At 37.5% G+C, this 26,906-nt stretch overlaps 1 protein-coding gene across 6 annotated transcripts in view; it reads right to left on the bottom strand.

The window, feature by feature from the left end:
• Window positions 1-14,002: 14,002 nt before the first annotated feature.
• NNT (nicotinamide nucleotide transhydrogenase) overlaps window positions 14,003-26,906 on the bottom strand; it is a 43,766-nt gene continuing 30,862 nt past the window's right edge. For all 6 annotated transcript variants that reach the window (XM_048932316.1, XM_048932317.1, XM_048932315.1 and 3 more), the window contains exons 18-22: window positions 25,903-26,062; window positions 25,050-25,131; window positions 16,920-17,038; window positions 16,624-16,739; window positions 14,003-15,825 (exon numbers count right to left, since the gene is read on the bottom strand). In XM_048932316.1, the coding sequence (XP_048788273.1) occupies window positions 15,676-15,825; window positions 16,624-16,739; window positions 16,920-17,038; window positions 25,050-25,131; window positions 25,903-26,062 (627 nt within the window). In that variant the 3' untranslated portion in view covers window positions 14,003-15,675. The remainder of the gene's footprint in view (window positions 15,826-16,623; window positions 16,740-16,919; window positions 17,039-25,049; window positions 25,132-25,902; window positions 26,063-26,906) is intronic.

The raw sequence follows: 26,906 nt of genomic DNA, 5'->3' as shown, positions 1-26,906 counted from the left end.
TCAGGAGCTGAAGGATGTAGCATTTTTGTCTGACTGATTGATTTTTTGCTCTGTTTTGGTTTTTCCATTGCAGAGGGTTTAAAGAAGATTATATTCAATGAATCCAGTGGTGGGTAGTAAGAGAATTCTTGGCACAAGTGAAACTTGCTTTTAGTGCAGTATGCTTCTAAACACTGTTATATGGGTACTCAAAAGATTTTAAGACATTTCACTTCATGGACCTGATGGTCCCACAATCACATCAAGCCTGATCTCCTAGTTCCTGTTCTCATCTCCTCTTCTAATACCAATGCAATAAAACTTTTCCTCTGACAAGACTTGCACCGCTCCTGTTTAGTCAAGTACTTTTCATAATGTCTGTGGGTTATCACCTAATAGTGCTTTGGCTTGCATAAGCACGGGACCATGATAAAAAGGTCACAGCTTGCATATGAGGGAAAAGAAAAACATGTAAGTGTTACTGCAGTTTTTCTAAAGTGAAGTTCTGGAAAAATTCATGTAAACTGTGCAGAGCTGTAATGTGAAAGGGGACATTTGTTTCTTCAGAAGGAATTATTATGGTGCAAGAACTGTCTTGGCAGATACACAGAACATATTTGCCCAGTGTGTAAATAACTTTTTCTTCTATAAAACTTCAAGTGAATAAGTAACTTTTTGAAAGGCAAAAAAATCCATCCCTTTACCTTCTCTACTGATACACATACCTGTTCCTTTAAAAAAAAAAAAAAAAAAAAAAAAAAGAGAGCATGGGAGAAAAAGGGAGAAAAAGCAGCTTTTTAATCCTACCTTTTGACCTTAGTGGTTTTGTTTGGTTTACTGATCAGCACAAGTTTCAAATGTCAAACCAAACAGTATTGCTCATGAAAAGAAATCTGTTGGCAAAGGTGACTCCCCTATTGAGGTCACATTCTAGAGTTCGAAGTATGGGAAAATTGATAGTTTTTCCCCATTTTCCTAAGAGATTAGTCATATAAATATTTTCTAATTGCAGAAAACACTACACATGACTTTGTCCATTGAAATGTATTCATTTGAGTGTCTATTGCGCAGTTTCTCTAGATGGAATGCTTTCCTTTCCCAAATTGCGTGCAAATGGGTCCATCCTTATTGGCTGACCTAGGGAGGAATGAAACCTTTCCAAACCATTGCAGCTGACAGAAATTCCTCTTGAGCTCAATACATGGGGGTTTGTGCTCTTGGAGGTGCTGCATGAAAATCTAGCATTATGTGCAGATCAGCCATGAACTTTTCATCCTTACGCAGTAGCATGCTGACCATGTTAACACTGAACATTAATGCCAAGCTGAAGCTCTTAGTTGGACCAGCTCTGTTGAGACCAGAGTCACTGTTTTCTGCTGGAAAGGGATCTTTAAGACAAACTGCACACAGTGACTGCGCGATTCTCTTATACAGTAAGCTATGGCTATGTCACCAGCCTTAATCATTGCAAGACTTAGAGAGAGGTTGCTCTGACTCTAGGTACAGATTTTTTCCAGTTTAATGTGGAGCGTATCCACAGAACCTAGAGCTTTAGCATAGAACATAAGTGTGCCCACTGTTACACCATAAGTCACCCTGCATTTTGACACAACTCAGAGAAAAAGTCACATCTTTTTGCTTATATTCTTTAGACTATCCACACTATTTCACCTAGATTTTTTTCTCTCTATTTACTTTTTGAGTTGTCAGTTGCAAAACTGCATTATTTTCTGTACAAGAAAGGAAAAAAGATTTAATTCTTATACTTTAAATCTTATCAGGATTTAAAATATACAGACCCATGTTTTCAAAGGATTGAACAAAACAAAACGAAATGACTTTTTTCTCATTTCTCATCAAAATTCATTTTAAATGGATTTTAACATCCAGCAGGTTGGAACTACTTAGTGTTTTTTCATGATTACCAAGCAGGTTCATCCTATACTTTAAAAGAATTAATGAATATATCACCCTGCAGAACACTAATGCATGCATTATTCATTCTGCTTCAGCTTGTTTGAAATGTTTGCTTGAAGAGGAACTCTAGTAGGTACTGTTTCATTTCATCACTTACAGTGCCTGCAACCAGACTGCAGTAAAATTTACAACACTGGGCTCTTGTATGATTAATATACTACTGCCCTAAGAATCTGCTGTACGTTCAGTACCATTACACACATGGGTCTCTGTTGGATACCACTCTTCATGACTTCACATATCATGAATTTAAAGCTAGTAAATGTTTCCTTAAAGCATGTTTTTAATAGCAAATATCAGACATAGGAGGCATTCTATGAGACAGTAGAAAAGCTCCTTTAGAAGAAATGGATAGAACTCTACCTAAGAAAGCAGCCAAAAATTAATCTGGTCATGTCAGCTCATCTGCAGTTTAGACCTAGGTGCCTCAAGCACAAAAAGACCCAGAGGACTTCTTTGCCTCAGTCTCTACCAGCAAGACTGGCCTTCAGGAATCCCATGTTCCAGAGGCCAGGCTGAGAGCCTGGAGCAAGGAAGATGTATCAGGTCAGGGAATGCTTGAGGAAACTGAACATTCTTAAGTCCATGAGCCCTGACAGGATGCACCCATGACCGCTGAGGAATCTGGCAGACATGATTGCAAAACCACTATCTTTTCTCAATCATGACAAGAGGGAGAAGTGTCCCAAGTCTGGAGTAAAGGAAATGACACACCTATCTTCAAGAAGGATAAGAAGGAGAAGCCTGGGAGCTACTGGACAATCAGGCTCCAATCAACAGCTAGTCGTGAAAACTGTTTCCAGGCACATAAAGGGAAAACAGTCATCAGGACTCATCATCGTGAGTTCACCAGGGGAAAGCTATGCCTCATCAACACAATAGACTTCTATAGTGAAATAATCCACCTGATGGTTGAACAGGGAACAGTGGACATTGTCTTCCTAACTTCAGTAAGGTTTTGACACTTCTTCCCATAAGATCCTCACAGGGAAGCTACTGAAGCATGGGTTAGATGAGTGGATAGGTGGACTGAAAACTAGGTGAACAACTGGGCCCAGAGAATAGTGGTCAATAATGAAAAGTCTAGTTGGAGGCCAGTACCACAGAGTACCGCAAGGGTCAAATTATTACAGTGCTATTTTACATATTCATTAATGATCTGGATGATGGGGCTGAGTACACTCTCAGTAAATTCATGGATGACACACAATGGGGGGAGTGGTTGACTCAGAAAAGGGCCATACTGCCATCCAGAGGAATGTGGATGTGGCCTGCTTTAGCAGAGTGGTTGGGTTGGGTGACCTCCCAACGTCCATTTCAACTTCACCTGTCCTGTGATTCTGTCACTCCAAATAGAGAAGGCAAATAAGAAACCAGCATGTGAAGCCATTATACATGCCACTGCCTAGCACTTCTTCTCAAATATAAAATAAAATGTATATCAAATACTAGTGGAGTCATAATGGAAAGTGATGAATTGTGAATGTGGCTTCCTCTGAAAAATGGGATGGAGGTCTAGCATATGCACACTTATCTTCATTAACAGCCACAGGGAAAAGAACAGTCACCTTCTTTCTACAGATTCCATTAGAACATTCGAAATTTCATGCTATGTCTCCTAGAAGAAAATTTTGCCCAGGGGCATAACAAGTTAATGGTGAATTCTTTATTTCTTTGTATTTTTCCATTCATCCCTTGTGCGATTACAAGAGTTGCATTCATATTTTTAATTAGAATATTCAGTGCCAGAAAGCAGTTACACTTCATAAGACAAAATGTTTTAGTTCTTATAACCTGTAGCACAGACCTTTAAGGGCATCATTTACGAAATTTGTCCAATAGGTTTAACTATTAAAATAAAATTAGCAAAGGTATGTACCATACACTGTTTGAATTGTATGTAATTAAGCCTAAACAAGCTTAGTTGTCTCCTCAATATCTTATATTGTCTTATAATAATCAGACTGAGGCACCCTGTCCTGATTGAAAATTAATGCTGTATACAGTAATTAAAGACTGGGACTGAAAACCTCGTTATAGAGTTTTAAGATACAACAAAACTGAATATATTTATTTATTTATTTATTTATTTAAAATATGTGATCAAAAAGCAGACATGAAATACTTGCATTGACTGAAAGAACCTTGGAACAAGATGAGAAGAAGTCTGCAGATTTGGTAAGTCATTCACCTCAGTGAGAGCAGATGCTTGACACCATATCATCCAGTGACTTCTGCCTGAGTCTGAATAGAAGATGACACCAAATTACGGGGGAGGAGAGAGTGGGAGAACTAGAAGGAAAAAATATTATTTCATTTTTAAATCCACTAATGAGATACCACTTCAAAAGCTAAAAAATTTTTATAGAACACTAAATAAATGTTAAAGATATTAATTAACCATAAATAAATGAAATATATGGACTTCTCTAACACCTTTAACATGGTTTCCCATAACATCCTTCCCTCCAAATTGGAAAGATACAGATTTGACTGGTGGACCATTCAAGGGATGACGAATTTGCAAGATTCTATCCAGAGCTCAGAAAACGGCTCAGTGTCTGGATGGAGATCAGTAATGAATGGTGTACCTCAGGGGTCAGTACTGGGAATTATGCTCTTTAATATCTTCATCAATTACACTGAATGTGGGTTTGAGTGCACCATCAGCAAGTCTGTGGATGACACCAAGCTGTGGTGTGCAGTCAACACTCCCAAGGGATGGGATGCCATCCAGAGGGACCGAGACAGGTTTGAGCAGTGGGCCGAGGTGAATCTCATGAGGTTCAACAGATCAAGTGCAAGATCTTGCATCTGGGTTGTGGCAACTACCACTACCAACAGAAGCTGGGGGATGTAAAAATGGAACACAGCCCCGATGGAAAGGACTTGGGGTACCAGTGGATGGCAAGCTGATTGTGAGCCAGCAAATTGCCCTTACAGCCCAGAAAGCCAAATGTATCCTGGGCTGCATCAAAAGAAGCACGGCCAGCAAGTCAAGGGAAGTGACCTTGCCCCTCTACTCTACTCTGGTGAGACCTCACGTGGAGTACTGCATCCAGATGTGGAGTCCTCAGTACAGGAGATACATAGACCTGTTGGAGCGTGTCCAGAGCCACAAAAATGATCCAAGGGATGGAACACCTCCCCTGCAAGAATGGGCTGAGAGCTGGGGCTGTTCAGCCTGGAGAAGAGAAGGCTCCGAGGTGACCTGAGGGTGGACCTGAGAGTATCTAAAGAGAGGCTGTAAGAAAGGAGGGGACAGACACTTTAGCAGGGTCAGCTGTGACAGGACAAGGGAAATGGTTTCAAACTAAACTATGATAAATATCATTGCAATTCACAAACATATTAAAAATGTATTTACATACTTTGCACAGACTCCACAACTGATGTCTTTACATCATAAGTCCCAGGGAAATGGTATGTAGATGCAAAACTAAAAATGCTGTTTGTTAGAGTGGACACATAAAAACTTCTATTTTTCAGAATCAAATACTGAGAATTTAGTGGGATATAGCAAGATGTCTTTTTATTCTGATCAAGAACATTTGGTTGAAATGAATTCAGTGTTCATTTTTGTGAAGGAAGACTTTCAATTTTTTTTCCCCACATGATCAATGAAGAAAATTCTGTTCTGTTTTGTTTTTGTCATTGTTGTTGCTTTTTCTTGATGCATATTAAAAAAAAAAAAAAAAAAAAAAATCCACCTCTTTATGGATGGGAAAAATCTACACAAAATGAATTCATTAAAAGAGGTACAACTCACTTCACCGAAACCAAGATGTCACTGCATCCTGAATACCAGCAAAATTTTAAAAGCAGACAATTACACCTAAACAGAAAACACTGCAGTTGAACAGAACATTCTGACACTATAGAAAGCCTGTCTTACTAATATTGGAACTATAATAATAGTGATATTAAAATCATAAACTAGGAATACTTGATAAACATATATTGTAGCTTATATTATCTGTTTATATAGTTATTATATATTATTCATAGATTTATAAAAATAATTTTATTTTGTTATTTTAGATATTTACCAGAAAGATTAAAAATTAGCCAGGAATGGAAAAGAAGTGATGGGACATTTCTGTTAACTCAGTCTTGTGGTGCAAGTCAGTGCTAACATAACAGCAGGGATCAGCACGGCAGTGGCAGGAATGGGACCTTCCTGTTGACTGTCTCATTACAGGAAAAGCCAACATCTACACCCTGCTTTAAGCATGGCGTAACCCAGGCAATAGCCAGCTACAAGCATCTTGCACTCCAAGATAACGAGATGCTATTAAAAAAACAAAAAGCACAAAGAAAATAATAATAATTTAAAAACTATATATCTGCAATTTGTGCTCATCTAGACAGCATGTCAGCAGGCACACACTTTTTTGACATCGGAATAACTCCTTACATGTGTATATGTGGAAGAAGTGACATCTAGTGGCTGCTACAGCCAATTACTATTCAGCTCTCGAGCCTATACCTTTTCTGCCAGGTGTTCCATCATCTCAATCTTTCTCCTTTCCTTCTTCTGTTCCCCACTTAATCCAAGTGCCCATAGCAAGTCAACCAGCTTTTCTGTCTGAAGATGATTCCTTCAGGACAAAAATCAGATGGGAGAATTATACAAGGATTAGGACTGTAGATGGGAAACCCACATCTCACTTAACTGAAAAAATTGATGTTTAGGCTTGCAGTAGCATTTGGTCACAGAGCCATTTATGATAAAGTTTATCCTAATTCTCAGAAAAGCAAAATTAAATCTGACTTTCCAAAGGTATTCTAACTAAATTTTTTACCTGACTTCGGTATACATTAAAACTCAAAATGCTGTACAGAGTACTCTCAAAAATCTCAAGTTGCTGCAGGAAGTAGATATATTTATTTATTTTCCAACAAAAATCCCAACAATACACTACTAGGGCTAAGAAAAGGAACTCAGAAGTGTTATATATTTTGCCTGAGGAAAAATTGTATAAATATCCAACATCTCAAGGTATTTTTATACGTATAGACTGCTTTCAAATTCATTTTCATTAGCTCAAAAAGCAAGTATTTTCATACTAAATGGCTCTGCATAGATAATGTTAAATAAGGACCTAGAAAATCTCCCCCTTAATCTGCTTGATTGGAACATTTCTCAAAATAACATCACATGGGCAGAATGTATACACCAGGAAGGACTGAGCTGGGCAGATCTCCAACCTGGTAACTCTGGAATGAACCCAGGAAAATGGGATCCTACAGCAGACTCAGCAGTAAGGCCTGGTCACAGTAACAGGGTCTTCCCACCACTTGCCGCTCTTACAACTTACACCAGAACTCGCTGTAAAAAAGCACAGCTCAGAAAAGAAGTGAAAGTCCCATCAGAAAGTACCTGCACAAAAGAGCATTCGTTTTTAGAACACAAAAATACTTTGCCTTTCTTTTCTAACCTGAAATAACTTGTTTACAGGGCATGCACAGCTTCCAATATTTCCTATGACTGATAGTTAGAGGAGGTGTTTTCAATTTTGCTGCAGTAATATTAATATGCACTTCATTTTAAATTCTAATCTTGTAATGTTCAAGATGTTAGGATTAAAAATAGGAAACTAGTACATACTGACACCAGATAAAAATACAAACATGCAAGGTCCTAAATGCCAAAAAAAATTCCATGAAACTATAATAACACCTTAATATTTAATAATTTTAGAACCTGTGTCACTAAGAAATGTTAGAAGGTTTGCCTGACATAGCAAAGTTAAGTTTTGTAAGAAGAAATAATGTAAGATACAGTTGGGATACAATATAGCGGGGAAAAGAGCTGGACAGGCTTTCAGCCTGAAACACCATTCAAAGCTCAGAAAAAGGCCATTTAGAACTAGAAGAGAATGAGGTCTGAAGAATGTGTTTGTTTATTTCTCAGCTACATCAGTTGCCTAATAAAAGATGTCAATTCTCATTTTCAATCTGTTTTGACAGAAACAAGTCACCAAACAATAGCAACAACAAACTAACCCAAGAAGGAATGATCCTTTTGAGAAGACCATGTCATGGCTATCCCACTACACAGTCTGATTCAGTATCATTTCTTAGTGGTAATGGGAAGCCAGAGAGCTGACTTCAACATCTCTGGAAAAACCTTTCAAAAAAAATCCCTAAACATGCAACCAGGAGGAAGGTATACATACATATCATAACTGAGCAAAATGCATTTTTAGAGATAACTATTAGCTGAAGTCTACTATGTAACTCACATTTATACATATATACATACGTATATATATGTATATATATACATATTTATACATGTACATGTTGCATCATTGGTAATTTCTGCAAAGAACGTAAGTCTTCAGGTATGGTAAATTTAATGTCCTAACTACAACTTCTTATCCTAATGTAAAGAATTATTAGGTAAATCTGGCTGAGAAACATCTATATATTTTGGAAATAATATATTTGCATTCAGAACATGTTGCTAAGTCTACTACCTAATGTAACTTAAAAGACAGTGGTTGTCTCTAAGTCACTGTACCGAGATAAAATGATGTAACACAATCAAACAGAAATTTAACCCAAAACACAGAATTTTAAGACCAAAGCCATAGGGTTCGTCCCTCAGTGAAATAGAAAAGAATTTGCTGGTTAGAAAAGTTAAACTTACTCCTCTTGAAAACTTCCTCACTGCTCCTGTCATCAGCTGAGAATCCAAAACTTCAGAATATAAAATTTCTTATCCAGAGGGGTCATTGCAATTCATATAGGAAACCAACTCAGCACATCTGCAGGACCATCAGTGTGGGTCTTTTTATCTCATATGTTATGCTATTTGTTACACTGAGCATTTTGAACTACATCCTTGTCTTCCCCATCACATCAGCTCAGTGCCATATTGTTCAGTCATTTAATAAAATCTATTTAATAACTTGAGAAATTGCAGTGTGTGTCCAAGACGAGGACTACAGAAATCCAAAAGTAATGAGTGCATTTCCCATATGAATGAAAAGTTTCTGAAGTTTCTTATTCATATCACTTCCCAGTCAGTCACATTCACACATCTTTAATGATTTACAGCTGTATTAAGGACCAAGCGAGCAATTTTATGATTGAAATGATGTACTAGAAAGGGCAACATAGTTTAGAACCAAATGCAACAGGCAGCCTACACTCATGGTGGGAATCCGCTTCTCTTTTCTGATGTGGCAAAGGAGGACAGTAAGGTAAGACTACGTTATGGCTTCCTGTAAGATAAGCTCTGCAAGAAAAAAAAGCAGTATTTTTTTGGATAACTGAAATTAGATACTTCTCAATGCTAACTGTTGCAAATATCAAAGACCATTATGATTTCACACACAAAAGGAACAGGTATGTAAAAAAGTAACTGATCCCTACCTTTGCCACATTGCCCTGCAGAAAAACACAGTTCTGAGGTCTACAGACAAAATTCAGCATCTTCATGAGCAATGTTAACACAGTGTTCTCAACCATATTTGGACAAGTAGGAAACCTACTGAAAGGTACCTCTGAAAGTCCAAAAATTAATGAAATTGATTTTACTTTAAGGATTCATCCGCTGCCAGATTCATGAAGACCCAAAAAGCCTCTTCTCAAGCTGAAACTGAACCCCATTCTACAATTACCAAATCTCTCAGAAGCAGAAAGTGTAAAACAGTGAGGCCAAATAAAATGCCTTGATAACTGTGCTATTTCACTACACTGCAGCTCACGGTTGACTGTCATGGCCACAGTTGTATGAAGCTTCTGAATAGCAAACAGGACCAGCAGAGAAAATGTCCCACTGAATGCAATTAAAGCCACAAATCACTTCTTTGACAAAGCGTAGATAAGCTCTGAATTCATGTAAAACTAATTTCAAGTCTAAGAAATAAAGATAAATTCCCACTGACGACCAAAATAACAGTGCAACATGAATACTAGAGCAGTACTAACACATTGCTCTATGTAGATTACACACCTTTGGTTCCAAAATTCAGACATAATCAGATCCCTTTATAACTTATGCCTTACCAAGTGGATCTGTGCTTTACTCAGTGGATACCTTTGGAAACAGAACATTGATGACAAACAAGGCAAATGAACTGGAGGAGAGTCAACTTCCTGTGCTGTGCACACCCATTAACAAACCCACCACAAAGCACTTAAAAACTTCAGCTCATTGTGCCATGGCCTGTGACAACAGTGAACTCTGACAATGTGCAATCAGAAAACCAAATGGTTCTTCCTATCCACATCTGTAATATTTTAATAGAGAGTAGGGGCAACTGCTAGTTATTACTGCATGAGACAGCTTCAACATCTGCTTGATCTTTTTTATGTTCACTAGCTATTATTTTCCATTCTGCTTGGGATTTTTTAAATTATGGGTTAGAATGACCATGTAATAGAATAACTTAATTTCATGCTGCGCTAATGTTCAACCACAATCTTCCTTTCGAAGACACTTCTTACTGGGTGCGAACCTCCTCACTCCTGTCCTCCATCTCTGCTGTTGGTTTCTTCCTTTAACAGGGAAAGGTTTGGAAATAACCCATTTCACAGGTTCTATCAGCAAGGAACAGTAAAAGCGAGTCAAGAGACACACAGAGCCTCTTTCTGGTCAGATACCTAATTGCAAAACATGAGAAAGGAAGCAGCTGTCATAATCAGCACATTTAACAAGTGTTTTGTGTATTTCTTTTCAAGGCTGTTTTTAATATACAAAGAAAAGATCTGATCTTTGCAGCATGGGTACTCCTCTGACACAAAACTTATATCTGTATTCTATATAGATACATATATTTATGCATATATTCTCTGGGCAGCTACAAAGAAGGTGTACTATTTAAGTCATTACCATTTCTTATTTAAGATTTTTTTAAACAGACTTTTTAAAAACCACTCCACTGGTGATATTGTTGGAAACACACACTGCAAGTCCCATTAAGGGAGCACCTGAATTGCACTTCAGTACAGAATAGACCTCCCAGTATTTAGACCCTTCATTGTAAAATTTTCCTGCAGAATGTGGAAGCTTATGTTAAAGCATGTATGTGTCAGCGAACCAAAACACTGCAGTGTTTTTGTTTTAATAAATATATTACAAATAATCAAACCCTGGAACAGAAGGAAGTAAATTAAGTCACATATTTCTTTTATTACAGAATTGTAGAGCTTGGGATGGACCTCTTAAAGACCACTGAGTCCAACGCCCGGCTAAAGCAGGTTCCCTAGTGCAGATTACATAGGTAAGCATCCAGGTGGGTTTTGAGTACTTACAGAGTAGACTCCACAGCTTCTAGGGGAGCCTGCTCCAGTGCTCTGCATCCTTCAGAGAAAAGAAGTTATCTCTCATGCCTCAGTTTGTGCCCACTGCCCTCGTACTGCTGCTGGGCACCACTGAAAAGATCTTGCCCCATCCACGTAACTTCTGCCTCTTAGATAAGCACCAGTAACATCTCCTCTCAACCTTCTCTGGGCTGAACAGTCCCAGGTCCCTCAGCCTTTCGTCATGTGGGAGACGCTCTAGGCCCCTCATGGTCTTTGTTGTCTTTTGCTGTACTTTCTCTAGATGATCCCTGTCTTTCTTGAACTGGAATTGGATCCAGTATTCCAGATGTGGCCTCTCCAGGGCAGAGTACAGGGGTAGGATCACCTCCCTCGAATTTTAGCAAACTGCTGGCAGCGTATTACACCAGACGGTGTGACTGCCAGAGAGCCTTCAGGGGGCTGAATAAACAGGTAGATAGGCATCTCTTTAAGTGCAGTCAAATAGAAAGTGCACTATTTAGGACAGAATATCCCATAAAACAGTGCAGACTACAGCTTTACTGGAAAATAGCTCTGCAGAAAACAAGCTGAACATGAACTTTGCAGCAAGGGCCAGCTGGTAAGCATATAGCCAAAAGGTGAGGGAAGTGATCATTTCTGTGTACTTCGTCCTTGAGATACTGCATTTGGATTAGTGCAGCCAGTACAACAAACCAACAACATTCTGGAGTGACCCAAACCAGAAGCCACTGTGCACACATACCATACCTGTTTTTCTTTGTAAGAAAATGACAGCTTACCTACTAAGAAGGACAAGGGAAGAATCTTCCTGTTTTTGACAGGAGGGTGGGGAAAGGCTGACAGGCACAGTAAAAGGACTAGGCTCGGTAATGCACACAAAAAAAAATTAAGGTAAATAAAATGTAAGGTAAATAAAAAAAAAAAAGGAAAGGTAACAGGCTATGGAATTTCCAGAGACTTCAGTGATATTCATATCAAAGTCTGTAACAATCTTATCTAAGATTGAATCTGCTTTGACCAGAGGGTTGGACTACCTAAATTCTTCTGAAACTTCAATAGCGCAGAGACAGTTAAAACAGAAAAGTTCTGCCAAGTGAACAGAAATTAGTGCCCTTCATGCTTTCCTTCATTCTTGCTGCACTGCTTTGCCATGATTGATCAGAACAGATTTTCATAGTTTGCTTGATGCAGGCTAGCGTAAATAACTCTTAGGTGATAATAAGCAGCAGCAGAGGGCAAAGGACAACTGAACTAGCAGTCAGATCCACAGAAAGCAAAGGCCCAACTGCAAATCTTGTACGTTGGTACATGCTCCCCAAGGGACACTACTCAAAGCAAAGGGAGAGATAATTTCATGAATCAACTCTAGGTTGCAGCTTCTAAAAGATACATCAAGCTGGTAGAAATCATGAAAGCTGCACAACAGACTTGTGCAACTAAAAACTAGATAATCAGATGGCTAACATGGGTCCACATTAAACTAATGAGGTTAAACAAGGCCAAGCGCAAGGTCCTGCACCTGAGTCAAAGCAATCCCAGATACGAGTACAAACTGGGAGAAGTCATCCCTGGTCAGTGAAAAGCTGGATGTGTGGCAGCAGTGTGTGAAGTACCGCAGGCTGCTCAAAAGACAGGGCAGTCAGCGGGAAGAGGGAGGAGATTCCCTCTCTCTGCTCTGCACTCATGATGACCCACCTGGAGTACTGTGAAAGATGTGGACCTGTTGGGGAGGGTCCAGAGGAAGGACATGGAGATGTTCAGATGGCTGAAGTGCCTCATTCAGGTCTCCCAATACTTAAAGAGAGTTTATAAGCAGGAAGAAAATGAACTTTTTTTTACATGGGTAGATAGCAATAGGACAAGGGAGAATGGTTTAAAATGAAAATGGGAGAAATAAAGACGTCAGGGAAGTTTTTCACTAAAAGGGTGATGCAGTCCTAACAACATGCTGCCCAGAGAATCTGTGGATGCCCCATACATGGAGGCATTCAAGGCCAGGTTGGATGGGGCCCTGGTCTCAGGAGTGGCAGCCCTGCCTACGGCAACTAGAACTGAAGGACCCAAGCCACTCCATAATTCTATTAACATTACTCATTTATAATTAATTTCAAAGCTAGATACTGAAACCAGCACAACCACCTTGATCGCCTTGTTAAACTAACAACTGATATCTACTGCTGTAGGTTGTCTAAACTTCTACATTTACTAGAATAGGTTAAAGACAAGTTTATAAGGTCAAGTGATATCATCCATACTTCATATAAATATTTTAAGAATCATCCAGATTTAAAGGGAAATATACATATGCATCTCTATAGACATATATATGTACACACACATTACAGTACATTTTTGATCTTCAGACTACCGACTTCAGGGAACACAGTGGGACAGAAATGAAACAGTGATCAACAGAAAAATAACTGATTTTTTATTAGTACTTCAACAACTACCTGACTTTCCATGTTAAAGCACAGTTTCAATGATCAGACTTGTACCTCTAATCCAATTGTACATTTTTGTCTTCAAATAAAAAGGAAAAGAGAATTTTCTCCATCTCCCCACTTTTTTGTTTTAATACAAAAGCTGAATCTTGTATTAAATAGTTATAAGCAAAGACATGTTGCATACTACAGTTAGATACCTGAAGTTTAGCAAGACAAAAAAACCCCAATGCTTTAAGATGCTAAAACTCTTCATATTCTTTTTTCCTTAACTGTGAAAGAGACAGAGGATCGTTTCTTATTATTCCCCCCTTCTCTCATTTCTATTTTTTTTTTTTTTTTTTTTGCATACCTTAAAGGAAAGTTGAATATAATGATATTAAGATATCACACTTTACATTCAAACAAAGCTGCTGCAATGTTTTAAGTTATAATTTAATTACAAGTACTTTCCTGCAGTGTACAACATGTTAATGCCTATGTGATAATTTTTATTTTCAAATTATACAAAAAAGATTTGCAAAAGGGTAGCTTTTACATACTGTTACATTTCTTCCTACATTACCTGTTTAAAGTCTGTGTTTTAAGTGATCTTCACATAAAAATAGAGGTAGCTACGTGGAAATACTATATTTTATATGAGGTCTCAATACATGGCATAATACAAAGATGTTTGTTCTGTCAGTACAGATGGACTAATTTCAAGACTTACTTGATCGTAAGTTATTATCCCCAAATAATAATGCTTTCTACACAAGTAAAACTATTTCTATTTAGCCTTTGTCGCCATGGACAGTTGCTACATCATTATGCAAACATGATAAATGCATTTCATTAAGCAAATATTTGAGTTCCACTCAAGTACACTTAGCATAATAAAAATAAAACAGCAATCTATGTCATAATTTAATTCTTTGCTGAATTTATTGTGGGAATTTAAACAGTGCTTTAAATTGGATTAAGGAGAAGTCAAATAATCAAAACACTGGATTTTAAGTTTGGTACGTTTCTGTGCTGTCCAAACAATAGCTTATTAAAAAAAAAATCTAATAAACTCCAGCATCTTAAATATGTTTAAAAGTGCCTTCTTCAGCATCACAAAAATATTGATTAAGGAAGCATTACTAAATTTTAAAACAGTAAATACATTTAAATATCTAAGTGAATAAAAACTGAAACAGTGCAGTCCAGATTCTGTTAACAGTCTGGATATGCAATCTGTTTTGGCTGTACAGAACAGGACCGTGTATTCTCCTAAGATTTAAAAAGGCAACAACTGGAAAAGATGGAGAATCTAAGAGCTGCTGCAAATAGTTAAGCAGTGCAGGTGTATATACTTCCTTGTCAGGATTGAAGATCACTCAGTAGGTCCCTGAAATCCCAGTTTTATTCTTAAAGAAGAGTAACTATTCTATGCTCCTGATTCACAGCATCCATACAATCCACAAAAGGAACAGTTCATCTCTTTATAGCGATTTAACACAATATTAAGATTGGAATCTCAAATTATGTAAGCATTTATTTGCATCTGTTCACATCTGGCTGTAATTTTACTTTATGTTTTGATGAAATAAATAGCTATTTTTGTTCATACTGGCCAAAAGACAGCTTTAATGATAAGACAGAATGAATCTTGGCACAGTAATTTTCAGTGAATTTCCATGACAGAAGTATAGATAGCAGAAAGAAGCCAATAACCACTTAAGGATAATAAAAAGTAATTACCTTCTGCTTCCAACAGCTCAATGTTAACCTTAGAAAGCATATTTTCATTCAAATGCATTGTCTCATAGGAAATTTAGTTTGATGGGCTGATATACCCTCCTTTCATAAGGACCTGCATCTCTCACTCAACTATATCTCCTAGGAGTCAATGCTGTCTTCTGCAAACATTGGCTGCATTATGACAGTAAGAGACACTTCCAAATCTTGTTTTCCATGACTTCTGTGACAAAAACGTAGTCATTATTGTGACTTGAACAGAAACTGGTATTTAGCTTTGATATGATTCCCTGACTTTGGCTTGCAAGGCATCACAAGTCTTCTTAGCATCTCCCAACAGCATGGCAGTATTAGGTTTGTAGAAGATTGGATTGTCCACAGCTGCATATCCAACTCCCAAAGATCTCTTCATAACAATGACCTGCATATAAGGAGATCATGTTTGACGTAGCAAAAAACATCCATCACACTCCCCTCAAATGCAGGAAACACAAAACCAATATACTTGATACGATGATCTCTGCTACTTTTCCGGAGTACGACTCCAGATTAATTCACATATATTTATAAAAAAAATTCTAAAAAAGTTTTAGCTATGAAATAGCAAATCAGTAAATCACTGCACTTTCAGGAAAAACAATGAACCTGTATCAACTTCACATTTACAGTTTAGGTCTCAAATTGCAACACATAGCTATGGACAAAACATAGACTAATCTATGTCTCTGACAATGAGTACTTTGTATTTCAAGAATATGTGAGGTCGGATGAGGCTGGGCAAAATTGGTGAAGTAACTGTTAGATCAATCTTAACAGACTAAGTTGTCTACTCAACCCAGCCATTCTTATTCATATTTGTATCAGTATTGAAGTTGCCATCAAATTTCCTGTAAACTTTACAGCAACACCTCACGGCTGCATATGTGAGAAGAATATCATTCATTCCAACCACATCCTGTGGGCAGAAGTACACTCATTGGTCTTTCTGACTGACGTCACAGAATCTCACTAAAGCATTCACTGATCATAAAATCATGAACACTGCATCATAATTGCAGAGTACTGACATTCGTTGGACAAAACCAACAAAAATTGCAGAAAAAAATACAGAAATCAGAACAGTAATAAAATCTCGTTAGCTTCTCATATAAACAATTTTTTTTTTTTTTTAATGAATCTATAGGTAGGAAGGTGCTGACATAACATGGTTAAATCTCACCTGTTTGGACTTCCAGACTTCAAGAACTGGCATTCCAGCTATGATGGAGTTTGGATCTTCCTGAGCTGCTGAATTAACTGTATCATTTGCCCCAATTACAAGGACCAAGTCAGTGTCTGCAGCCAGAAAAAAAAAGGTGAATAAAATTACCTGAAAGTTCAACACTGAGGCTGATGTACGTCCTGAGAAACTGTATGGCTTCACTGAGATTTTGATTTTAAAAAGCTTATACAATGTAAAAACAAAATCAAATAAGAATTTGCAATCTACTAGAAACTTACAGCTTGCATACTAACCTGGGAAGTCTTCATTGATCTCATCCATTTCCAGAACAATATCATAGGGAACACCAGCTTCTGCTAGGAGTACATTAAGCTGTCCAGGCATACGACCTGCCACAGGGTGAATGCCAAATCTAAAAGGAAAGTAAGTCCAGATCCATTAACAAAGATTGGCCACTCAGTTTTATATACTGAAATTATCACCTGTGACCTCAAAGGCCAATGAATCCTTAAAGTGTAAGCATACGTGAATCAATAGAAGGAAATGGTTAAAAGCATTTAATGTTCCAGTGGAGCAGGGAACTGAGTGGGTGGGAAAAGCAACAAGGTCATCTGATCTGACTCTCTATCTAGACAGCAGTTGCTCCTTTTCAGGAAACTTAGAAGCATGACTGACACAACAGCTAGGCAAAGAAAAAAATTACACTGAATTTCCAGTAAAACTGAAGAGACTAGGAGAACATTTTTAATCTTTTCGTCATAAGACTCTTAGAAATCTACCACAGCTGCAAGAACAGCTCTCTTTGGAGAGCCGGCCACAATAGCAACAGCACACACATTTCTAAAAACAACACAGAAGGATCCAGTGGCCACAAATATCAAGAAACATTGCTGCAGGATGGAACAACAATTTAAGTTTTCCACCCAGCAGTAGCTTATAAAAAAAACAAACTTGGTGGGTTTTCTTCAACTACTTCTAAAATAACAGGTCTACTTTACCACTTTTTTTCTGGCTACAGCCACCATCCTGAGCCGCACTGCACACAGCAAGCACTTGCATTCACCTATCAAGTAGTAACACATTTATCTTGCAACTGACATCTTTTATTCTTAATGAATAAGTTTATTTGGGGCAAATCCAACCCTCGCATTAATATGCTTCCCAGGTCCCTCACATCACTGAAAAGTGAACATACTGCAAAGTGAACAGGCCACAATATAAACACCCTTCATTAAAAGGCTAAAAGACTGTAAGCCCTCCTGAAATAAAAGCATTGGAAATAGTAAACCCTTGGATTTCTGAAGATATATTTCTGAGCAGAAATCTAAGAGAGTCAGGAATGCAATAATACAGACAGATATCTTCAGGAAAATATGAGACTGATAAATTAGCTTCCCATGTCTGAAGGACTGCCACTTATTTTTGTTTTCAGCTTCACTGTGACTGAGGTGGATAATACATGACTGGGGGTCCACAAGTCACAGTACAAATATATCCTTAAAAGGACAACTGAATGCTCCATCACATTAACACAGTGTAAAGATGAGACAATTAGAAATCCAGAAACAAAATTAAGGACATACAATTCATCCACATAACACTAAATACACTCAATTTTAAGCAGTCAAAGAGAAGGATAGCAGCTAGCTTAAAATGAACACTTTATTTAAAGAAAGAGAATAGACTGCAATTCAGCTGATAAACATCATGATTCCTGATGCAAAGGATAATACCTAGAATCAGAAAAAGGAGAGCACATACACTGGATAAGACAGAATTAAAGCTCTGCACCAATCACTCAGTAATATAAGCCACATGTAGCTACTGCAATCAGTCCTACACTAAAAATAATTCAATCACTTGCAATACAGTAGAACTCTTATTTTGAAGTATACTCTAAAAAAAAAAAAAAAAAAAAAAAAAAGCTATCACTTCTTTGGCAGTGAAAAGCAATTTTCCAACAAAATTCTCTTTTGTTTCTAATAAAATGATTTGAGCTTCTTTGTGAAGAAAACTGCTTTGGCAATACACTAAACAAAATATCCGTGAGGTTTCTATTAAGTACTATATACATATACAATCTTATTTCAAAGGCTAGAAAGCCAAAATTTAAGCTGCCAAGAGAATGAATTTCACCTTTGACTTTACCATTCCTGGCAAGAGGCAGAGAAAAAAAACAGCAAGGGACAAATGATCTTCGTTCAGGAAGTTATGGCATGAACGATCAGCAGTTAAAAGACTTCTGACAGACCCTGCGTAAAACCACACACTGTGTATTCACGAAGTTTGAGAAAGCCACTCATACAAATGCTTTCCGGACAAATATTGAAATTATTCCCATAAGCCTGTTCTGAAGGCCTGCTAACCAAATAGAGACAGTACTCTGCCAGTACCTCTTGAAACTGGACATGCAAGCGTGTCAGAAAGATTCATTAGAAATATATCCTTATCTTACGGTTTTATAACATCAAAAGACAAGATATACAGACACAGAGGAAAAAAATTAGCTAGTCCCGTCATAAGTAGAATTTAGGGAAGGATGGAAAAGAGCTAAAACCCCTAATGTGTTGCAGAACGTCTAACAAAAGCTGCATATCTTGCTTCTGACTCACAGATCAGCAGTTCTTCAAAGCTACATGCTCTATGGCAAAAACATTGTCACATATGCTCTTTTCGACATTGAAAATATGAACCTTATTGTATTTAAAAATTTAAAACATTAATGACTTTATAAAGAGGTACATTGCATGGTGAAAAATCATTGAATTTCTTTGGTCTGTTTTTATAATCAGTGACACAATAATTCCCTTAGCTTTTTTTTCTTTTTTTTTTACATTCTTGACTTCTGTTTATCTGACATTAAGTTTCCAGTCTACATTTACTTTACCCAGAACAAAGATGCAAAATCCTGCTGTGTCTGACTTCAAACAGTGTTCTGGTAGCTCACCGAAGCACAGATCCACCGTGAATTTTCAGTCTCAGCCTTGACTGAGGGGTCTACTTACCACTCCCGCTGTCAGATAAACTGAAGTTAGCACACACATGTATGCCAGTGATCAATTTCACACCTAGCAGTATGGGTAGCAAATAAGGATATATAGCCTTTTTTCAACCTCTTTCAGAGTCTTCAGCTTCATAAAAACAACACATCGCATTGAACACAAATATATACTTTGAAGCTTTTCTTATATTTCCTTTTACTTAGACTAAAGATCTAAAACTTCTCGCATGCATGGCATATTTAGAATCACAGAATCAGAATCACTCAGTTGGGAAAAGACCTTCAAGATCATCAAGTCCAACCACAATATCACCATACTACCCTAACAACCCTCTGCTAAATCATGTCCTGAGCACCACATCCAAATGGCTTTTAAACACATCCAGGGATGGTGATTCAACCACCTCCTTGGGGAGACTATACCAGTGCTTAACAACCCTTTCTGTAAAGAAGTGTTTCCTGATATCCAACCTAAACTAACCCTGGCTCAACTTGAAGCCATTTCCCCTCATCCTGTCACCAGTGAGAAGAGACTAACCCCACTCTCACTGTAAGCTCCTTTCAGATATTGAAAGAGAGCAACAGGTCCCCCCTCAGACTCCTTTCCCCCAGACTGAACAGCCCCAGTTCCTTCAGTCTCTCCTCATAGGGCATGTTCTTTCTCCAAGCCTTGTTGCCCTTCTTTGGACCTGCTCCAGCACCTCCATGTCCTTTCTGTACTGAGGTGCCCCAAACTGGACACAGTACTCGAGTGAGGCCTCACCAATGCTGAGTACAGGAGCAGGATGACTTCCCTAGTCCTGCTCACCACACCATTCCTGATACAAGCCCTTCCTAGCACAGAAAGCATTTCAAATCAAAACTATTACATTCAAATTACTGAAAAACCTCAAGATGAAAACACAATTTTCTACAGTGAAAGTGACCAGATAATATTATTGTAACTAATACTGAAAGGGCAAGTGTACCTAAACCAACACAGAAGTGTTTCAGCTACGTGAAGTCAGGATTCCTGTCATCACCATTTCAGATATTCCACAGTTTGAATCTTGACATATTACCATCTTCAGTGCAGCACGGGTTTTAAGTACCAAGATATGATTCTCCCATCCCACATCATAGATGACTATGGAGATTACTAGCATCAAAGTACACTACTAGCTCAAGTAAAGCTTATATACCTCGGCTACAGGATATCCCCACAAACAGTACTTGAGAATGGACAAACTCAGAGACTCTGATGGAGTCAGGTTTGCTAAACAGAAGCTGTATTTAGCATACTTAAGTGAAGGCTAGTACTAGCTTTGTATTTTCAGCCACTAATGCTGAAAGTTGTTTAACACAGCAGGGACAAGATCCAAATACATGGCACAGACCTCCGTTAGTGAAACAGACCTGCCAAGAACCCAACAGTAGGAAATACTGAACATATCTCCAAAAAGCCTCACAGACTGACTTAGGAAAGTGACTTCAAGCTGAGCTGATCCATCGGCATACCTAAAACATACCTACAGAAGCATGCAGCTACAGCTACATCCTTGCAGAAGCAGATCATACAGCAAGGTTTGATGGTTCTCTCTAGCTACACAGATACATTATTTGTGATAACAGATGTACTAGACAAGACTTTGTTTGTCCCTCCATCAGCAGTATTAATAATTCAGAACCTGCCTGGTTAATATGTCTAAGATACAGCTGTCTGAACTTGAGTCAGCACACACTGTTCTTAAATTGCCATTCAGCACCATGGAAGCAGTTTCTATTTCACATATACCAGAGTTATGCAATATGTAAAGTCTGTTTAAGACAGCATCTTCACTGTTCAGTCTTTACAATTCCACCAGTTTTTCTTGCAAAGGAACAAAAGAACGGCAACTTGAAATTAAATGATTTTTGTTTATCAGTCGAATGTTATAAATAGAAATGTGCAAGTCGTACCCATCAACATTTTATTACTCAGAAACATACAGCACCATTGAGGAAAAATATATATCTGACTAGAGATCAGCAACAGACGTTACAATAAAAATTCAAAAATGCAGATTCAACGCTAAATCCATCCTGACACATTTTTAAATAAGTAAGAAACCCATAAGTATTTCCATGTGTTTAAAAAAATCAGATTCTCCAGCATCACAAAACAGAAACTGAAGCTCTGCAAAACATCTACTTATAAAAAGGTTAAAAAAAAAAAAAAAAGAAAAAACAGTATTTTAACAGCTAGCCCTAAAGGGTGATAAAGAAGTCATCTGCATTTCCCAACAACTATTAAAGTTTAAAAAAAAACAAAAAACAAAAGATACCTTAATTATGAATTAGTCTTAGAAAGACCACACAAAACAATTTTAAGAATTCTTTCACTCTGAAATTTGATTCTTTTCAGAAGCTCTATATTCAGGAAGTTAAAATACATTTATAGAAAAATTCTTAAGGATGCAATGCTGAGGAAAAAGCTAAGCTTTTTAGAATGTGTACAATTTTTAAGCATATTTTAATGAAAAAAATTAAGAAACTTTAAAAAATTAAATAGTCTGCATAGGAATTTTTTTATAGAATATAATTTATTTATATACTAATAACAAATTATTAAGAATGTTATATTAAAAAAAAAAAAAAACAGAATTTCACAAGTAGGAACCTATACACATAGCACGTAGTCAAAGAAACATGCTATGGTGGGAGCTTTCCACAATTTACTCAGTTGCAATTTAGTGGAAACAGAACTAGTTATAGAACAAGCATTTTCTCTCTAAGTTCAATGAACTTAGCCTATGAAAAGTTTTGTTGTTTTGCCCATCCACAGCAAGGAAAACCTATACTGAAGGCTCACCGATTTTCAATGTGATCCTATGTACTAATGCATTAAAAATGTGATCTACTGCAAGACCATCTCAAGTAAGCGATGATATTAGCTATGCAATGTAATGACTAGAACCATCTGAGGTTTCCAAACTCTCCTGTATTTTAAATTTAAACCCCAGTCATAAAAGTGTTTGCATCATATTATATAATCTGCACTCTTCACCGAGTATGTTGTGGCCATATGCATAGTAAATGAAAACAACAGTGCGTCTGGACCAATTGTGAGCCATGATGCAAAAAAAGACCATATGACAGATGCAGTTTTTCTTGGCACAGTACGGGCACTGCAAATTGATGACAATCGTATGTCCACGCTGGCACCTTTCCATAGTGGATATGTGAGAGTGTCACTACATCTGGATGGTGAGTGTACTGGGGTCCCGAGGCACTTCAACCCTATTGCAACCAGAGGGACAGCAGCTGCACTCAATGAACACCGTGGGAGCTCCACAAAGTGATGAAAGGCCTAAATTACCACAAACTATAAATACAGATTTATTTCATTAAAATACTAGGTAACCACTACAATGATCCCTTCCTGAAGCTGACTCATTTCAAGTATAAGCTGGTTAATTCAAGGATTCATTCTTGCTTCTCCCTTGCAAGGCCAACATAAAAAGGCAAAAAAAAAAAAAAAAAACCAACAATTTTCTATATCACCAAGATTAATTAAAAAAAAAAAAAAGAAAAGCTAGCCCACACAGAAGCTCAGAAAGGAAAACCAAAAGCATACGACACCACCACTGTGCTAGCCAAAAAGGTTTTTCTAGGTTCTGTTTGCGCACCGTTAACAGGTCTTTACAAAATTTAATGCAGTTTGGACACACAGTTTTTGCTAAACCTAGAAACATAAGGAATTAAAGTAACTCCTGTAAGAAGCAGACAGATCAGCATGAACCCCTCACTTTTCATGAATTGGTGTGCAAGTACTTCTTTAAAGCTATGCTACATGCAGAATTGCAACAATCTGGATAAATACCTATAGAGTTGTTGCTAAACTCTACGACAGCTTTGTTCTTATTCTCCACAAGAAGTGCTGTAAAATACTGTGACAACCTATACAAATGTTTTCAATGAGCTTGGAAAAAACAGTGAAAGAAAAAAAACGCAAAAAAAACAATATTTACTCAAGTACTGATTCCAAAGGAGTCACCAGTTAATTGAAATTAACACATGCAAATCAGAGAATGAGTTTTTCCTCTAACCAGCATGCACCAAAATATATTGTTTCAAGTGAAAGCTGAGCTTTAACTAATTTAAAAATATTGAATTACTATAATTAGAGAATATTTTACCAGACACATTGCAAGGCAGGCACAACACTAGCTTTCTCATATTTTCAATACTCTAAGATGCATGAGAATTTGAAGAAGCAAAGAACTTGTGGCCAATACCATTACCTAAAAATGCTCTCTGCTTTTTGGAGCCACACATCAGCAGAATAAATAAATCCATGGCAATGGCCACAGCCACTTCAAAAATCCTTCCATGCTATAATCAAAGACTAATTAGTCTGATTTGCATTAACAAAAACCCAGTAAAAGTAAGTCTGAGATGCTTATGGATCTGAGATATCTGTCATGACAAAAACGCTGAGCAAGATGGGATTCCTCAGCCTGGAGAAGAGAATGCTTTTGAGGCCATCGCTTTAACACAGCGATTCTGTGAAAAATTACATTACATTAAAATAGTGATAGATGTTTACAGACATTTCTATCTCCACTGGCTGCCTTCTAAACCAATTCGACTGTAGAAATGTCAGATGTGCATGAAATTAGACACCACAGCCCTAATGCTTGGAAAAAGTCAAGGGAAATCAAGCAGTACATCCTTTGGAAGTTCTGCCGCAAAAGTAAGATAACCTGGATTGATCCTTGAGGATTCTGGAGGAACATAACAGGGTAGCTATCTACTTTTAACAGGGGGACTGTTTGCAACACATCCTACTCCAAATACAGGTGCCACTCTTGAGCATCTGCATGACAGCCCTCATCAGTAATGACTGAATCATTAGCTCTTTCAGAGCACAGACAACTGCCAGTGGAAGACAAGAAAACAGAGGCAAGTTAGACTGGATTTTTTTTTTTTAACCTCAGAAAGGAGTCTACATAAACATTCCAGTACAAATTGATTTTTTTTTTTTTTTTTTTTTTTTTTTTTTACATCCATGTAGTTTGCTATTGCTGCTCTGTAGTAGTAAGAATTGCAAATAAGTTATCCCAGGAAATAAAGTCCTACATTCTTGGTGCAAAGGTAGCTTGCTACCTGATACACTTTTCTACTACTTGAACTAGCTAGTAGACTAGCTGAAGCAAACATCTTCTCCATATTGCAAAAGGTCTGTATTTCCTGCCAAGGATCCCTTACCATCCCCACTACAGCTCTTCAGCTAATCCCCAACAGCATAACAGTCAGAGGAGATTGAATTCCTTCAGGAAGTTCTCTTAGACTAGCTTAAGAATAACTGATGAAAGAAAAGAAAGAAGAACAATGCATACGCTTGCAGATTATTTTGAAGGAATGAAAAACCTTAATAGTTTTCATATAGAAAAGTACTTACCTAACATTTTTCCCTTGTTCTCTCAACATCTTCACTAGATCAGCTATGGGGTACTGAGCTTTTGCTGCACACAAACCATAGCCTGAAAGAATTCCAAAGTTTTACGCTAATTTGTCATTTCAGTGTAGACAGAAAATTATAGTAAGTATACTTTCCACACAAAAATGGCTATCATAATTAAAATTTTACATATAATGCATATGACAAAAAAATATACACACACACATACACACATATACAAACCTATATATATGTGAGTGTGTGTGTGTATTTAAAATACATTCTCAAGGAAATTTGCAGTCTGAGCACTACAATTTATCTCTTCTTTTTGGGGTACTGACCATTAACAGTACAACAGCTAGGCCAGCCACACTACGTAGTGAGTTCTTTCAGCTTCACAGAAACATTCTTTGCTCAAACAGAAAAGGAAGCTTTATTTCTAGCATTCTTATCATTCCAGTGCTAAAACATAATTTAATATCATAGCTGTGGCCACTCAGCTGAAGAAAGCATGTCTTGAACTACCTACTACTCACCTGACATCCCTGACAACTCCTAACAGGAAAAGTACCACTGAATCATATGCATCTGTGACCTACGCAGGAGTTACACAGAACTCAGGCATTTTTTTTTTTACTTTAATTCCAGTATTTATTGGGTACAACTTAGATTTAGATGTTTGTTTTCAGGTTTTCAACAATTGCAATACAGAGTTGAGCAAGTAAGGCATAAAAAACACTGTCAGTAACTTAAGTGATAGATATTTATTTTCAAGACAACAGGGTGCTTTGGTTTTGTTTTAAGGTATTTGTTTTAACAACACAGCTTCTGGTATGAATCAAGAATGTCCTACCTGGAGTAATAATAATGCTGTTTGCTTCTTTTATCATTTCAATTGCATTGTCCACATTAATTTCTGTGTGGGTTCCAGTTATTTCCATAGGCTTTCCACCAGCTGTCGACGTGGTGCCATAGCCCCCCAGAATCACATTTGCAAGGGAACGATTCATAGCCTGAAATACAAGAGGTTTTTGATCAGCTAAAGATGAAACCCAAAAACAAAACAGAGAAGACATCCACAAAGGAAATGTCTAGAATTACTAAAGCTTTCCTGACAATAGCCTTTATGTGCCGGTTTTGCTTGCTGACATCTCAAAACTTACAAAAAGCTCCTTAAAATTGGCATCCAAATTAAATCAAAATTAGCCAAACATCCGTTTTTAGCATGTAATACTACGCAGATAATGACAGATAATCAGCATTTCACTATGGCAAAAAACAAAACAAAACTCTTTCTGTTCTTGAAGTTGATAGATATAAAAGGATATATATTTACGACAGAATTTTTATACACACACATATAGAGAGGTTCCTCCAAAAGTAATGCCTCATATATCTGCATGGAAAATAAAACAGATTACAAAAAGCACAATAGCAATATTTCATTGAGAAAAATCTCAGCTACAAAATACTATTTTTAAAACAGTCACCCTATGCATTTTCACCAGGGATGAACAAGAGCCTGCAGGCCATGCTCATAAAAATCGGAATCAGGGGAGGTGACCCACAGTTTCACAGCTGTTATTATAGCACTGTTGCTAGGAAAGTGTTGCCCACATGGTCAGTCCATGTTTCACCAGCACAAACAGATGGAAGTCATAAGGCACCAAATCTGGACTCCACAGTGGGTGTAGTAGGACAGTCCAGCCAAGACTGTCAGTTTGCTCCACAATCTTCAGAGCATATTGAGCCTGACAGCATCATCATGCAAAAGCTGCCTTCTTCTCTGGCCTGACTCTAGAAGAGTGAGCTTTCAGTTTGTCAGAGTTGATGGTTTGTCCAGGTTACAGAAAATCT

This window comes from Lagopus muta, chromosome Z (genome assembly GCF_023343835.1).
Source record: "Lagopus muta isolate bLagMut1 chromosome Z, bLagMut1 primary, whole genome shotgun sequence".
Classification (NCBI taxonomy): domain Eukaryota; kingdom Metazoa; phylum Chordata; class Aves; order Galliformes; family Phasianidae; genus Lagopus; species Lagopus muta.
Note: the sequence above shows the minus strand (reverse complement) of the source record. Positions and strands in the feature narration are given on the sequence as shown.